The 16,492-nt window shown below is 41.6% G+C and overlaps 1 protein-coding gene across 1 annotated transcript in view; it reads right to left on the reverse strand.

Moving 5' to 3' along the window:
* Positions 1-16,492, reverse strand: part of KCNH1 (potassium voltage-gated channel subfamily H member 1) — a 563,287-nt gene that overhangs the window by 193,965 nt on the left and 352,830 nt on the right. Inside the window, exon 9 of the mRNA XM_077485723.1 lies at positions 8,233-8,485. Within this exon, the coding sequence (XP_077341849.1) occupies positions 8,233-8,485 (253 nt within the window). The remainder of the gene's footprint in view (positions 1-8,232; positions 8,486-16,492) is intronic.

The raw sequence follows: 16,492 nt of genomic DNA on the forward strand, positions 1-16,492 counted from the left end.
CAGACAGAGGGTCAGGGGTCTTGCAGTCTCATAGGTCAGTCAGAAAACTTCTCCTACAAGCTTTAACCAGTCATTGGCTGGATATTGATAGAAGTCATAAGACTGCTCTAACTACTGATGAGAAAAAGGTATTTAGCAGTTTATATTTACTAAAATAATTGCATTTCCATGCTCCGTGTACTGTGGGAGATCAGATATTGTGAATGCAGGTTCCTGGGTTTAGTAACACTGAAACCGAACTCCGAGCATAAAAAAGTACATTTGTTTATTCACTTGCTTACTGGCACCTACACCCCCCTCCTGCCCAGACAAATTTTCAGCTTTTAGCGCTGTCACTCTTTGAATGACAATTGCGCAGTCATACAACACTGTATCCAAATGAGATTTTTATAATTTTTTTTCCCACATATAGAACTTTCTTTTGGTGGTATTTGATCACCTCTGGGTTGTTTATTTTTTGTTAAAAAAATTTAAAAAGACCAAATATATATATATAAAAAAAATACAAAACGATTTAATATTTTGTTAATAAATTTTGCAAACAGGTATTTTTTCTCTTTCATTGATCTACGCTGATGAGGCTGCACTGATGGGCATTGATAGGCTGCACTGATGGGCACTGTTAGGCTGCACTGATGGGTACCAATAGGCTGCATTGATGGGCACTAATAGGCTGCATTGATGGGCACTTATAAGGTGACACTGATGGGCATTGATAAGGGGGCACTAATAGGCAGCACTGGTGGGCACTGATAGGTGGCATTGGTGGGCACTGAGAGGTGGCACTGATTGGCACCACTGGTGGGCATTGATAGGTGGCACTGATTGCTGGCACTTAAGTATCGTGGGCACTGATTTTTGGCACTGATTTGTGGTACTGGCAGGCGGTACCGGTGGGCACATAACATTCTGGTGCTCTTCGGGACCGATGTCCCTGCAAACAGAAGCCGGTGATCGGCTTTTTTTCTCCTCGCGTTGTCAGTGTGAGAAGAAAAAAAAACGATTACCGATCCTCTGTTTACATCACGTGATCAGCTGTCATTGGCTGACAGCTGATCACGTGGAAGGGGCTGGGATCAGCCCCTTACTTGGATCTGTGATCACGCAAGTCTCATTGACTCGGGTGATCACAGCGCGCTCTGCGAACCCCCTTCAGGGGGGGGCGTAGCGAGCCTGCAAAGGGGAGGACGTCAATAGGCATACTCCCGGCAACACAGATCCTCGCTGTAGCCGGCATTCGGCTATAGTGCGGATATGAAGGAGTTAAATTCATCGACCGTCGCAAATGATAAAAATCCACTCTGTGGGCACCAAATGCATTTGCAAACCTAGATTTGAACTTGTAAAGTAAATGGTAACATCATCAATGTGCCGTACATAACCATACAAAGAGAGGAGAGGTGTGGGAGGGACACAGCAGGCTCCACCCACCACAGGCTGCCTGTAGACAACTACAAGAGGGGGAAGGGAAAAGACCAATCACCCTGCACAAGGCAAGAGAGCAGCAGTGATCGGTCTTTATTACAGGAAGCTCCTCCATAGAGGGAAAGTCTCACACTCAATTACTGCACAGATCTGGAATAAATACACAAAGCACACCAAGATTCAAGGAAGGCTACACATGCCTGTAAGACAAAAACAATTCCATAGCTCAACTCAACAACCAGTCTGCTGACCCAGCAAATTAACCTGTCTAACCATCTGTTAAAAGCAGGGGTTTAGTTAGCACACATGCCTGTAGAAGGAGTAAAGTGAACGTAGTACATACGTTTCATCACTTTGTGTACCACCAGCAGGCTTCAGGCTTCAGACTACACTGGCATGGGCTCTCCGACCCCAGAAAGGAGTAATGTAGAAACTGTCCCAAATATGTAAAACCCATTCGCCAAATTTCTGTATTGGGTTTACACTTCTCATTATGTCCCAGCTACTTCCTGGCTATGACAACCATGTACTCATTGGGTTAGCTATAGGTCACAGATGGCTCACCATCTGAGATGATAAAGGGTGTTCTTTTTTCTCTCTTCCGACACGAAGCCCTCTAGAGCAGTGGTCACCAACCCTGTCCTCAGGGCCCACTAACAGGCCAGGTTTTATGTATTACCTTGGGGAGTTGCAGACTAGAATACTGCAATCACTGAGCAGCAAATTATATCACCTGTGATGTATTTCAGTTATGTTGCAAACCTGGCCTTTTATTGGGCCCTGAGGACAGGGCTGATGACCACTGCTCTAGAAGAAAGGATGTGCACGGCGTCCTCCAGCCAGGAAAGGCTGACTATATGGAAATGGCTACATCCTGCTGCCTAGGGCCCCAAGATCTCCCATGGAGGCCACAGCTTAGCTTGAGTAATTCACTCCCGCAACCCTCTACTTCCTCCGTATAGCCACTCACTCAGCCCCCTGATATATCCCCACATCACCAGAAACAGCGACTCCTAGATGCAAACCAGGCAACAGCTTTTCACCAACCAAAAATTGTGGACAAACATATGAAAAATTCCCTGCTTTCTCCTAACACCCATTTACATACCTCTTGTATTTAGATCATATTTATTTATCCCAGAGTTCAGCTTTAAATAGGACCTGAACCATAACTACCAACTGTCTCTCATCTGGAGGGACTGTCCCCCTTTCAAATCAAATCCCTCTTTCTTTACCAGCTGTACCTCCTTTTGGTCTGATATACAGATCACTATAAAACATGTACTATTAAAGTGATTGTAAAGTCTTAAGGTTTTACACCTTTATTTATTCTAAGCATTAAGGTGCAAAACCTTCTGTGCTGCAGCCCCCCCCCCCCCCTTTTTCTTTCCTGAGCTGATCCGATCCAGCGATGTGCATGATAACAGCCGGTGCCTCCCTCCTCATTGGACAGATTGATAGTAGCAGGAGCCATTGGCTTCTGCTGCTGTCAATAAAATCTTTTCACAAGTGAGTGGGGGGTGGGGCTGATTCCCACTGCCTGTGTCAATGGACACAGCAGCAGGACCCTGACACCCAAAGAGTAATTTTCCTGCACCTTTTTTTGCAATTTTTTACAGCAAGGCCAATTCTTGCTTTCATCAAAGTACCTCTATACGGTTACGGTGGGAAGGCACCACTGACACCCAAAAGACCAATTTTTACGCACCCCCGTTTCTTCAATACAAAGTCAAAGTGACACCAGAATGTATCCAAAACATCTCTAATCTTGTTCCCAGTGCATTACATTGTGACCTCATCATACACACTGGCTCCCCAGCTGTTGCTGAGCAAAATAAAGGCAGCTTGCAGGGAAAATGCCTTTTTTTGGCTTTATAAATACAATTATTGCTGCAGCAGATTCTAGACATGCTACAGGTCTATCACTTTACGGGTAGACTAAGGGGACCCCCCAGGCACTGTATTGGAAGGAATTTTTCATTTTTATGCTTTCACTTTAAAAATAAAAAAATCACTGCTCATTTAAAAATTACGTTTTAAACAAACTTTTTTTTATTGATACGTGTTCCCCAGGGCAGGACCCCTTATAACCACTGCATGCCCAATTACTTGCATATAAACTTTCAAAATGGGCACTTTTCATTTCTGACGTTTGGGTCCCATTGATTTTAATGGGGTTCGTTATTCGGGTCTGAACTTTCGCAATGTTCTAATGTTTTAGTGCGAACCGAACAGGGGTCCGTTTGGCCCATCCCTAGTTATTATGTGTCTTGTGAACACTATAGATTTGCAGCGATCTACATTACATTTGGTCACACTATTCAATTTTCCTGGTAGCGCGGGGGACCACATACATCCATTTTGCTAAATGTGTTGTTTGACCTTCTTTTTAAGTAAAGAGGTCACATCCATCTGGTAAGCGGAATCATCTTATGGAGCACTTTGGGTGTAATATTCACAGTTTGTGACGGATTAACCACTATTAATGTTATATTGAAGATAATCAGCACTGAAGAAATGTATCCTTAAGAATTTTTTTTCTGATTCACAATTGTTTATATTTCTTTTATGTTTACCATAAGATGTCTAACAATTATTGAAGATGTATTTTTATATTATGGCACAGACATATTGCACTTTAATATTGGTATTGAGAATTATATTATTTAATTCATTTATTCAATGTTTACACATATAATTTGCACATACTATTGGACTTATGATCCTCATATGATCACATTAAACTTATTATCACCTAAAGTAGATACACCTACCTTAGTTTGGGGAGCAGCAATTAAGCAGTTAATTTATTTCACTTATTGGCGTGAGGGATTAATTATTTCCATGCGTTATTCAGCACTGTGGGTTTGATTTACTGAAACTGGAGAGTGCAAAATCTGGTGCATCTCTACATAGAAACCAATCAGCTTTTGGGTTTTCTTTTGTCAAAGCTTGATTGAACAAGCTGAAGTTAGAAGCTGGCTACCAGGCACAGCTGCACCAGATTTTGCTCTCTCCAGTTCTAGTAAATCAGTGTCTAGTGTCCTTGTGTGGAGGAGGTCATCTTGGTGGAGGCAGGGCTTTTCTTTTTCAAGTCAAAGCCTCCAGCAAGGAGAACAGTGAGCAGTAGTGACATTACTTAATCTCGCCATAAATCTCCAGAGACTAGCAGTTAGAGCAAGCAGCACCTAAGATCTCACACTACAGGTATACAGCTATGAAAATGAGAATTCCCTGGCTGTCCTTGACTTTAATACATTCTGAGTGCAAGTTTGCAGAAAGTCAGGGTGAAATCAGGACTCCTGATCTACATACTGACTGTTGGTTGGTGATTAAAGAGGAGCTACTTCAGAACAAAAATTGAAAGTCAGCAGCTACAAATACTCACTACCTACTGCGCATGCACAAAGCGCGCTATGCTTTGTGAATGGGCAGCTGCGGAGGAAGGAGGAGGGGGGGACAAATGTTTGGCTCAGTTCACTGTGGCAAACTGAGCCATAAATGGTAGCGGGGACCTATCAAAACCAGGTCCTCGCTCCCCCCTCCACTCATAAAGGGGGGGGGAGGCAGACAAGTTGTGCTTCCCCTTTTGGGTGGAGCTCTGCTTTAACTGGAAGCATTAAAGCCATAAGGGTACCATAACATCCAGGCAACTAGCATTTTCAGAGAGTGAAGACAGAAATGACAGTCTCTGTGTAACTCTTGCTAAAGGTTTCCTTAAAAAGGTCTTTTGAATCAGGAAAATGTTTACAGCTCAAGTTCATCTGGTTCAGATTTTTGATTTCAATAATTTTTATTCAAGTTTTCAACAATACAAAGTACAGATCATGGCCTTGAAAAACAGTCCATAGTTTTTGTATATCAAGTAACATGAGTTATAATCACAGATAGTCCACCACATTGTCTGCTGAGGCCGGATGAAAATTTCTTTGTTATCTTCCTTTATACGTTTTAAATCCTAGTTGGGATATTTCTAAAACTGTTATGTGACGGAACACCAGTGTTGGGCTTGTCACCATAGCCTGTTTGCTTAAAACAATTTTAACATTTGGGTTACAGGGTGCCCCCACCACGCCCGGGGATGGAGTTCACCTCATAGATTTCTCGGGGATCCCTCACACCCCTCAACCGCAGAGGGGCAACCCCCACCCAACAACACCATAATTTCGGAAGGTGAGCTGGTTCAGATTTTTAACCTGTGACACATTTTGGCTAAGACTTCATTTTCTCATTTATATTTAATTATCTTTGTGTCCACTTTATCAAATGCCTTGAGTTTGCCGCTAAATGTTGTCCTGCCTATTTTAGTGGCTGTAGAACAAAGTGGTGCTGGCACCACGCTAACCTTTTTTCAGTATCAATCAGGCTTTTTGCCCTTATGACACCACAATTTTAGGACATAAAAGACATCCTATAATTCATTTTCTCAGATGAGATGGTGGAGCTCCCCTTTTACATTTATTGGCCCTTACATAGATCACTCAAGTGATCCAGTTACGGTAGCTTAATAAATACTGACTCTACTGTCCTCTTCCACTTAGTACTGGCCACATTCCAGCTTAAGCATTTTATAAATCAGTTTCCGTTGTTAAAACAAATGGATGTGTTTTGAAACCTGATGAGCATTCAAACCAAAATCAATTTAATCCAATCAACTTATTCTATCCATTCCACAGATTTCCTGTATTTTAGGAAAACCAAACATTGTACGTGTGCCACAGATGTCCTTGATTTTGGGACATGTGCCCAGTGGGGATGTAAACCTGATGACCCAAGGGCCTACAGTGGAATGCAAGAACTGCAAGTATATGGCTCTATATACAGAATGAGGTGAAGGTATACAGCTATATCTAGCTGTAAGGAATGTAAAAGGCTCAGATAAAAGTTACACCTGCAGAGTGCGGGAGGCGAACATACACAGCTGTACCTACAGAATGCGGGAGGTGAAGATGCACAGTTATAGTTTCCGAATGCAGTATGTGAAGATATACAGCTTAGGTTTAAAATGTGGGGGTAAAGATATACAGCTGCTGTATGTACAGAATTCAGGAGGCAAAGATATACAGCTATATCTATAGAATGCGGGAGATCAAGATATACTGTAGAGCTGTAATTCCAAATTCCGGTAGGTGAAAATATACAGCTGCATCTACAGAATGTGGAAATATACAGCTATATCTACAGAGTGTGGGAGGAGAAGATATATAGCTACGCCTAACAAGGAGCATCTCTTATGTTGGATGGTGAAATAATGTGTTGATTCTTTTCAGCTGATAACTTCCTCTGCTGTTTGCTGTTCTGCATTCTTATCAGTTACTGTCCCAGGCTATCTCTGAAGACCAGGGATCACCTCTTATCCTGGAGACAGGAAGAGAAGGAAGTGTTCTGTAGCTCCAACATACTTCCTATCCTAGGGTAACAATGCTGCTTCTCTATAGGTAGTATGGTGAGTGAACGTTGTCACTTAGGACGGGAAGTTAGTTACTGGCCAGATCATCAGGTGAAAAAGAAAAAGAGAGCCTGAAAAAAGTAATGCAGTCGCAACATCTAAAGACTGGTAAGATACAATTGTTTGCATTTTTGTTTTTGGGTTTAGATATGTTTTCAGCAAGAGAGGTCTTTCTGTGGTGGGTTCGAAGACATGACATGTCCATACATCATTCCCACTGAGAGACATTAGGAAAGCATTCTATAGACAGAGCTGTATTCCTTATCTCAAGTATATAGTTTTCCTATTTCAGCCAAAATATGTTAAAGGAGAAGTACAGCCAATATTCCTTTGGTTGTTCTTCTCCTGTGGATCGCAGTAGTGCAGTCCGTTCTGCACTCCTGTGACCCATTTTCAACAGACGGCTGGCAGAAGCCCCTTGTCAGTTGACGTCACAGAGCTGGTCCAGGCTAAGAAAAGATTGCGACCATATGGTCGGGATCCACCCAGATGCACGAACCGGCAACCGGCTGAGTTTGAGTGTTGTTTGATTGCTTAGTTCTCAGTCTTAGAGCCAGCAGTGGACAGATGCCGCATCAGACCGATGCCACGTCTACCTAGGTAAGTATGATTTAACAAAACAAAACCCAAACTTCTCTTTCAACTTGTCCCCTTTGAAGAGACAGGCTTTAAGTAAGTCATTGTGTTCTTACACTTCAAAAGACTGGAAAAACCTCTTTTGTAAGCAATTGGTTGAATAAAATGGTGTTGGATACTTCTGTGCCTTATTGAAGAGTTAGAGCAGGACTTAGCCGCCGGACAAATCAGGTCCCGCTCTGTACTATGGAACCATTCTAATAGGAGCGACTCAAGTGGCTCCGACTTAGAAAAAGGTTCCTGTACTACTTTTGGGGCGACTTCAGGCGACTTGCATTGACTTCTGCAAGTCATGCTGCCTCTGTATGAACCGGCTCTTAAGCTGCCAGTGGATGGGGCCAAGTCAGCAGGTCTATACTGACAGGACTATACTGACCCGACAGACTTGGTTTAAGGAGTTATATTAATACATAAAGCGGTATTTGAAATACAACAGGAGTAGTTCATGTTCTCCTAAAGGCAAATCATAAACGGGCCCTTTATATGTTATTATACTGTATATTATTTAGCTAACAACTTACACATTGCAATGCATTTACTTCTAAATCTGTGTACTGCTTAACAACTGCATAGTATAAACAAGTATTCCCCTTTAGTGCAATCATTGCAGCAAAGGTTTCAAGGGTCTTCATCATTTTTGAATAAGAAACTGTGACAACCATTTTTCTTTTGAAATACTCTCTCCTTCTCTGATATTTCAATCAAAAAACATCATGACTTACCCAAAATAGCAACAACTTCATCATCCTGGATGACCTCCAAGGAGCCAGATACTACGAAGCAGAGGGTGTCTATACTCTCCCCAGCATGGTAGATGAGATCACCTGGGGCACAATGTACAGTCTGGAACTCCATGGCCAGCGCCCTCAGGCACCCATCACTAGCTAGGCGAAAAGCAGGGTGCTCCTTAAACACTTTGCGGTTGAGATGGACACAGATATCTGCTCTCATGTCTTTAGGGCAAATCTGCAAAACCTGCATGAATAAAGAATTATTTGTGTTATTTTCTTGTAGTAAAGAATCATCACTGAAAAACGTCAGTTTCAAAAAGCTTGTGTGTCATCAGTAAAATGACTTAATAATGAAAATGTATGATGTTTTATTTTTTTTCAAATATAAGCTTTTTTAATTCCCAACATGGGCTAATACAATAAGAGCAAATATATATAGAAACATTCAAAAGGGGAGGGGGAAAAAATGTGATCAACATCAACACATGGAGGGAGAGATAAGACAAGGTTCATGTACATTTTCAAACTCGTAATTGCATATCTAGTGACGGATACCTCTTTAATTGATGCTACGGAGCCGAGGGCCTTCTACATCAATGAGTCTTCTAGAAAGAGGTGATGAAGGTTGGAAAACCTCAGTCACTTTTTGTCTCCTCTCCCTCCTCCCCACCGCCCCCTACCCCATCCGGGTTTCACGGCCACATTGTGTCGGGGGGGTACTTACCCATGGACCACTGCCCCCAGACATCAGCAGTCGCGGGAGTACGTCCCACCTATCAGCTGTGTCATCAACAGGTGTCTAGGTGTCTCTCACCCAGGGTCCACTTGTGTTCCCCCCTGCCGCAGACAGGCATCTATCGGTCATACAATAACTATGCAATATCATTAATAAAACATTGCTCTGCAGATAATATTGCAAACATTTGTGTATACTTCAGGCTGGTTTATACAATTATATTGTAGTCTTTGAGGTGAAAAAACAGACCTTCAGTCGGGTCAGCTTTGTTAGAGGGCATGAAGAGTGAGAGCACCACATGGGTGTCTTCCCCGCTCCCTAAGCAAGAGGTGGAAGTATATTCCCAAGTGGCCCCGGCAAGGGCTTGTGTATAGTGTTTTCTATATAGTTTATTCATGTATAATTTTTTAGCACTTCATTTCATTTTATTCAGTTAAATATTGCATATAACAGTGACCTTAGATCAGTAAGAAATATAAATCTAATTGAATTGTTGGAAGAAAAAAAATTCATGTAAAATAAGGTAAAAAGCTAATTTGTTCTGAGGGTCTAGATGTGCTTATGATTAGATTGCTGTTTACAGTTTGCATTGTTAAGGATAATGTGATCAAGCTCCTACCTGATTTTGTGTGGCATATATTCTGTGTGAATTTACAATAAAGTCAGTTCCAGTTTACACCTAAACTAGTGTCATCTGGTTCTTGGGTGCAATGGTCAGCTATAATAGCTGCTTCTTGGCTCAAGAGTGGAGGAAGCTGTATCTTGAAGGAGGCACCCAACCCGGGTGCCAGGAAGTCCATCACAGACCACTTGCAGCCAGCAGGTGGGGTGCTGTAAGCAAGATCAAAAACTTTTGAACTTACACCTGTGCTGTACTGAAACAGTCCTGAATAACAGAAGAGATCAGACCAGGGTGCATTAAGGTAAAAAATGCCTTGCCATTTTAAGCTGGGTACATATGGAATGAATTTCCTCCCCTTGTGTCTTTTTCCTTTCGCCTCTCCCCCTTTTTTCCCCTCTTTCTTCCTTCCTCCCACCTTTTCCTTCCCTCCCTCCTTCCTTCTTTTTCTTTCCCCATCTCTCCTTTTTTCTTGTTATTGTCTTTCACTCAGGCTTTTCACATGATATTTATACCTATATTTATATTTACAGGCATACAAATTTAGGATTTTTTTTTTTACAAAAGTTGTGTATCTGGGGTGTGCAATGATCAGGTGTTGGTTTCTCCTCAAGGGCCTGGTGGCCCCTCACTAGTTACTTTCCTACAGGCCTCTTTGAAGGTGATTAATTGAATTATGGTAATCATTAATATATCGTATTATATATTAGTATTTCATTATTTTTCTTCTTTTCCACTCCAAAATTGGTATTCCCCTTTCACTCGAAAATTGGTATTTATGTAGCTAAATTGTGCATTTGTTTTTTTAATGCATCTTGTTATATGATATATTTCTTGCATGTTAGAGATTTTGTATAACATGTCACAATAACAAGGATTTTTATATGTATTGTTAAAGCGTTGTTGTCAGGTCACCTGAGGCCAGGTGACAGATGCACACCGTTGTAATCAGGAGTACACCGCAAGGTAGTGGACCCCATGGCTGATTGCTGCATATGGGAGTCTGGGTGGTAAAGGAAGGCAGGGGCGCTGCAATACCAACACGGATCCCACCGGGGTTAGAGCATAAGATTCCCTGGGGCGCAGAGTCTAAGAGCCAGCAGGTGTTCACCAGAGCCTCTAGTGGTGAGGATGGACTGGGCTGCAACTGGCTCCAGGTCGCGACCCCCAGGGTCCCCTAGCTCACACCCACAGTAGGCAACAGGAGGATAGGGATAGTAAGGGAATAAGCCAAGGTCGGGGCCACAAGCAGACAAGGACAACAGAGTACACGCCAAAGGTTCAGAGTCACAGGCAAACAGGGATATTCGGGGACACGCCAAGGTCGGGAACAGAGACAAACGAAGAGCACACGGCAAGCAGGAAACAGAAAGCAAAACACACAATGTTGATCAGCACGGCTAACCTGCAATGCACAGGTTAATAAAGAGTTCTCTGATAGGAGCTGGGGTGGAACCATGCTTAGAGGAGAGATTATAAAAGAAGTCAGGTGAGAGTGGCTGGTATCTAGAGATGAACACATGCTGAGAGGCAAGCTGACAGACAAACTCTATTGCATGACCATGACAATTGAAATATTGAAATCCCAGGTCCTGATGAAGGAGGTTTCCCCACGAAACACGTTAACCCTTATGCTGATCTCAAGGCCATTTGCACTGCAACATCTTGAATGTTTGTTTTTAAGATGTCTTTTAACAGATATGTTCTCTATATATTAAAATTTAGTGGTATATTTTATGTATTTACATTTCTTTGTTTATGTTACACCTTTTGGAGGTACACTTAAAGTCCCACTTTTCAATATATTTCAGGTTTAGGGTCAGGGATGGTTCCTCAAAAATGTATGAATTGTCCCCATGCAAAACATATTTTTCTGGGTCCAGAAAAAAATACCAGACTTACTGGCTGGATCACCAGGTAATAAAACTTATGGGGGCACTGCTGTGTTATTTCTATTGACAGACTGCCCCATGTAAGTCATTTTGATTTCATCCACATGCTACCTGCTATACATATACCAGTCCATATGCCAGCTTGATATTTCAAGAGAATGGGAACAAAAAAGCATGTCACCCTCCATCCCAAAAATATACCAAATACTCTTCTAATTAAAACCACAATTTTCAGAAACAGCCAGCTTCAAATCAGGTATTTTTAGGATTTTATTATAGTTACAAAGAAACAAAGTAAACGTTACAGAAGGACATTGATCTGTGATGACCCCCCCAGCTTTCAGATTATGGGAAGTTTTGTTGTTGGTTCAGTTCGGGGGAAAAAGTTTTCTCATCAACAAACTGCCTTTGGCCTTAGACATGGGCAGCAAGTAATAAACAACATGTATTATGTTCTCTTACTGTTTGGCATGCTGTAATTACAGCTATCATTTCTTTTTAAGCTTTTATAGTCCGAATAATGACAGAGAATAAGCTGCTTATTATTTAGCTATACAAAGCTGAACAAGGTGTGCTGTGTTGGGGAGAAATTGAAAGCGCCGACACTATTTACTTATAGATTAAAGGGGCTGTCCACTTACAATAAATGCTAAAATGCTATTTGTTTGTAAAAGAATTTCACCAGGAGCTGGAACTGTTGGCGATATCAGTTATTGAAACTATTGACCACTCGCAGTAAATATACTGCCAGTGGGTGGGGGGGGGGGGCAGGCACAATACCATACACCTATGTGATGGCCCCCTTCTAAGTTTGTGTGCCCCCTGCTGACCCGTGTTGTGATTGGACATAATATGAGTTTGGCAGAAGATTTCAACCAATGACTTTGGCTGAAACCTGCTGATCGGCTATATCCAATCACACACAGAGTATTGTGTTTACAAACACATAGAACTCTGTGTGCATAGGAACAGCAATCTGATTGTTTCTTCTCCCTGATAGGGGGAAAAAAACAGCCAGATTAGTAGCTAAAAGTAGCAACATTACACTTGTTAGGCACAAAGTTAAAGGAGTTGCACAGATCCACGTTCCTGTTCTGTCACCAGAAATGGTGGGTGCCCGGTGGACATTGCGGCTGCCAGGCAAGCTCTTCAGCTTCCATGTGATGCAGCGGGCGCACCGCCCCCCCCCCCCCCCCATGCTGCCGGGAAGCCAAGAATATATATATATATATACACTATAGTTTGTAGACGCTATAACTTTCACACAAAAAATGTAATATACATATATTGGGTTTTTACCAAAAACATGTAGCAGAATAAATGTTGCCCGACATTTATGAAGAAATTTTATTTTTTTGGATATGTTTTATAACAGAAAGTAGGAAATATTTCTTTCTTTCAAAATTGTTGGTATCTTTTCATTTATATAATAAAAAATAAAAAACCCAGAGGTGATTACATACCAACAAAAGAAATCTATTTGTGAGAAAAAAAAGTTATAAAAATGTAGTTTGGGTACAGTGTTACATGATTGTGCTATTGTCATTTAAATTAGCACAGTGCTGAATAGAAAAAAATTCCCTGGTCATGAAGGTTGTAAAGACTTCTGGAGGTCAAGTGTTTAAAGCCCTCACTGACCTCTATAGTGGTTGGTACTGTGGAACAATTAATCCTCAGCAGAAGCACTGAATTTGTTGGTTTTCTCGGCAGCTCAGCTCACCCTCCTCCCCTTCCTTAGCCAAAGCACCTGCTCTGTGTTCACATTAGAGATTAGACAGGTGAAGTGTTGCTTTATGCCGCGTACACACGACCGGACTTTCCAGGAGACTAGGTCCCACGGTCTTCCTGATGGACTTTCAGCAGAGTTCCGACGGACTTTCCAAACGAACGGACTTAGCCACACATGAACGGACTAAAACGTGATTATGTAAATAGGACTAAACAAGGAAGTTCAATAGCCAGATAGATTTGAAACATGTTCTATTTCTAGGTCCGTCTGATTTTTTTTTCCAAAAAATGATCTGACTAGCCCACACATGATCGGATTGTCTGACGGACAAATCCCTTCAGACCTAGTCTGCCGGAAAGTCCGGTCGTGTATACACGGCATAAGAAGCAGGGTGAGCTTAGCTACTGAGAGATCAACTTCAATGCCATTATTGCTTCTGCTGGGAACTTTGAGGTTGAATTGCTCCACAGTGCCTACTGCTACAGGAGTCAATGGGGGTTTGTTTGGAAGCATATTTCTGTTTGTTAAAAATGTCAATGCTCGACTACCATAACCCTAACCACTTTAAAGCAAACCAGTGGCTAAATCTACCACTCCACAGGGAATGCACCTCCAGATGTCTGAACATCAAGTTGAATTCCCTGCAAAGCAACTCAAATTCTAGATAAACAAACTACTATCTGGCCACCAGTGCTGCCTCCTGAACCTCACTATTGGCTGTGAAGGGCCAACTGTATGACCCGCAAGCTAGTAACTGTTTATCTATGATAGCATCCCATTATTCAGGGCTTATAGGGAGCTCTGCACAGAATCGAACTATGAGAAACCAGAGCGAGCGTCTCTATGCAGTAAGTAATAGATTCATTATTTTTAACCACTGATTCACTTTACAGCTATTACCTGTTCACGGTCTGACATGTAATTTCAGCGCATTCTGAACATCATTCAGATAATCTTGTGCCGTCTGAGAAGGTAGTACATGTACAGTATGTCAGAGCTGCCAGACACTTCTCTAGGGGTGATTACAGCTTTTCTTTAATTCAGCATTGAACACAAAGTGTCCTTTATACTGTAATGAAACCTGTTTTTCCCTTTCTAACCATTTTATTATTTATACCATAGACAGCAGTACAGAGCTAAGATCATTGCGAACAAGCTTGACAATTTCATGTGGACATTGCAAATGTCTAAAGAGGCACAATAAAACAAAATAAGGGGCGGTACAGACCAGGAATGGCACAGGAACGCGTGCTCCTGTGCGATTCATATGCTCTGCGATTTAAGCCCCTTCGCTTTGAATGGGCTGAAATGGACTGCTGAAAAAAGTCGTGCAATGCATTGTACTTCTGCACTGCATTTGTGACCTGCTTTTGGGCTGTCCTTAACACTGATACCCGCTGCAGATCGCAACTGCATTGTGTTTTGAACACAGAGTGTAAGATGTGCACGGAATGTGGATTTCCCACACCGCGTTCTGGTGTGAATGGGAGTCATAAATGCTTTTTAAAACAATAGTGCAGCATCAATATATAACATGAACATATAAAGTGCAAGCTTATGAAACCATAAAACTGAATAAATATGAGATAAAATAGTGCAAAGTGCATAAATGTGAAAGAAAAAGGTCCTCAGTGTATTCAATGGTAATAAAAAGAAATTGTTCCAGTCATGCTGATAATCTGATCATCTTGAAAATCATTTGTACATTTTTTTCTTTCACATTTATGCACTTCGCACTATTTTATCTCATACTTATTCAGTTGTATGATTTCATAAGAAAATACTTAAAGAGGAAGAAAACCCTGATGAGTTTACTTCCTCTTTGTCTCCCTGTAAAGGTAAAGCATAATGGGCTACTTATGCATCGCATAGTAGCCCATTATGTGTCACTTACCTGACACAGCAGCCAGCGATGTCACCGCTGTCCCCTGTAGTCCGGACCGTCCATCTTCCTTCCAGGTATCACTGCTCCGGCCACTCACAGCGCAGGAGCAGCGATGACCACACTCCCGCGCATGCGCACGGGAGCTGCCACTAATGGCATGCCGCTAACGGCAATAATGCACCTGTGCACCGCTGTCTACGGCGCATGCGCCGTAGACAGCTGTGACAGTCTTTTAGTAAATATCTCCTAAACCGTGTAGGTTTAGGAGATATTTCTTGGACCTACAGGTAAGCCTTAATCTAGGCTTACCTGTAGGTCAAAGTGGTTTGTAAGGGTTTACATCCACTTTAATATGGTCATGTTATATATTGGCACTGCACTATTGTTTTACAGTTTTGATTTAAGAGCTATATATACTACTCTCTGTGTTACCAGCCTTATTTTTAGAGTTTCAGATTTTCTAAGTTATCACAGCACAGATTTGGTCACAATTATTGAATACTTTGTGATAGGGTGTGGATTGAGTGACCTCCAAAGATTTGGCACCTCATCCCTTATATAATAATAGAGTATAAATGTAGGGCTTGTACTTGGGATTATAGTGGTGCCCAACATAATATAGAAAACAGTTTTGTTTATAGTATACAACTATTTTATTACATAGAAAAACAATCATGGGTGCATAAAACTCAGAGTACCCAAATAGTAAATACTGGCCAGAGTATCCATATGTCCATTTGGCGAAACATGTAGGGATCGCTACCAATAATTGCCACAGACGTATGGATACTCTGGCCACTATTTGGATACTCTGGGAGTTATTTACGAAAGGCAAATCCACTTTGCACTACAAGTGCACTTGAAAGTGCACTTGGAAGGGCAGTCACTCTAAATCTAAGGGGTAGATCTGAAGTGAGGGGAAGCTCTGCTGATCTTATTATCCAATCATGCGCAAGCTAAAATGTTGATTTTTATTTTCCTTGCATGTCTCCTTCAGATCTACAGCGACTGCACTTCCAAGTGCACTTTCAGTGCAAAGTGGATTTGCCTTTAGTAAATAACCCCCTCTGTGTTTTATGCACCCATGATTGTTTTGTCTGATGTTTTTCTATGTATTAAAATAATTTATACTATAAACAAAACAGTTTTCTATACATCTAAGGATTGGTGAACTGCAATATATTATATTTCGTTTTTTTTTTAACTGTGGTAAAAGAACACAGAAATGAATCTCCAGCAACGTGCTGCATCTGTAACAGAGATTCAGCACTGGACAGCTCCTACACACTTTTCACACAAACTTTAGAAGCTGGAAAGGAATCATTTAAAGTGGTTGTAAACCCTGGTTAAAAAAAACCCTGCAAGACAAAGGCATAATGAGCTAGTATGC

The sequence above is a fragment of the Lithobates pipiens genome, unplaced genomic scaffold (genome assembly GCF_037356315.1).
Source record: "Lithobates pipiens isolate NorthernLeopardFrog02 unplaced genomic scaffold, aLitPip1_a1.2 Scaffold_18, whole genome shotgun sequence".
Classification (NCBI taxonomy): Eukaryota; Metazoa; Chordata; class Amphibia; order Anura; family Ranidae; genus Lithobates; species Lithobates pipiens.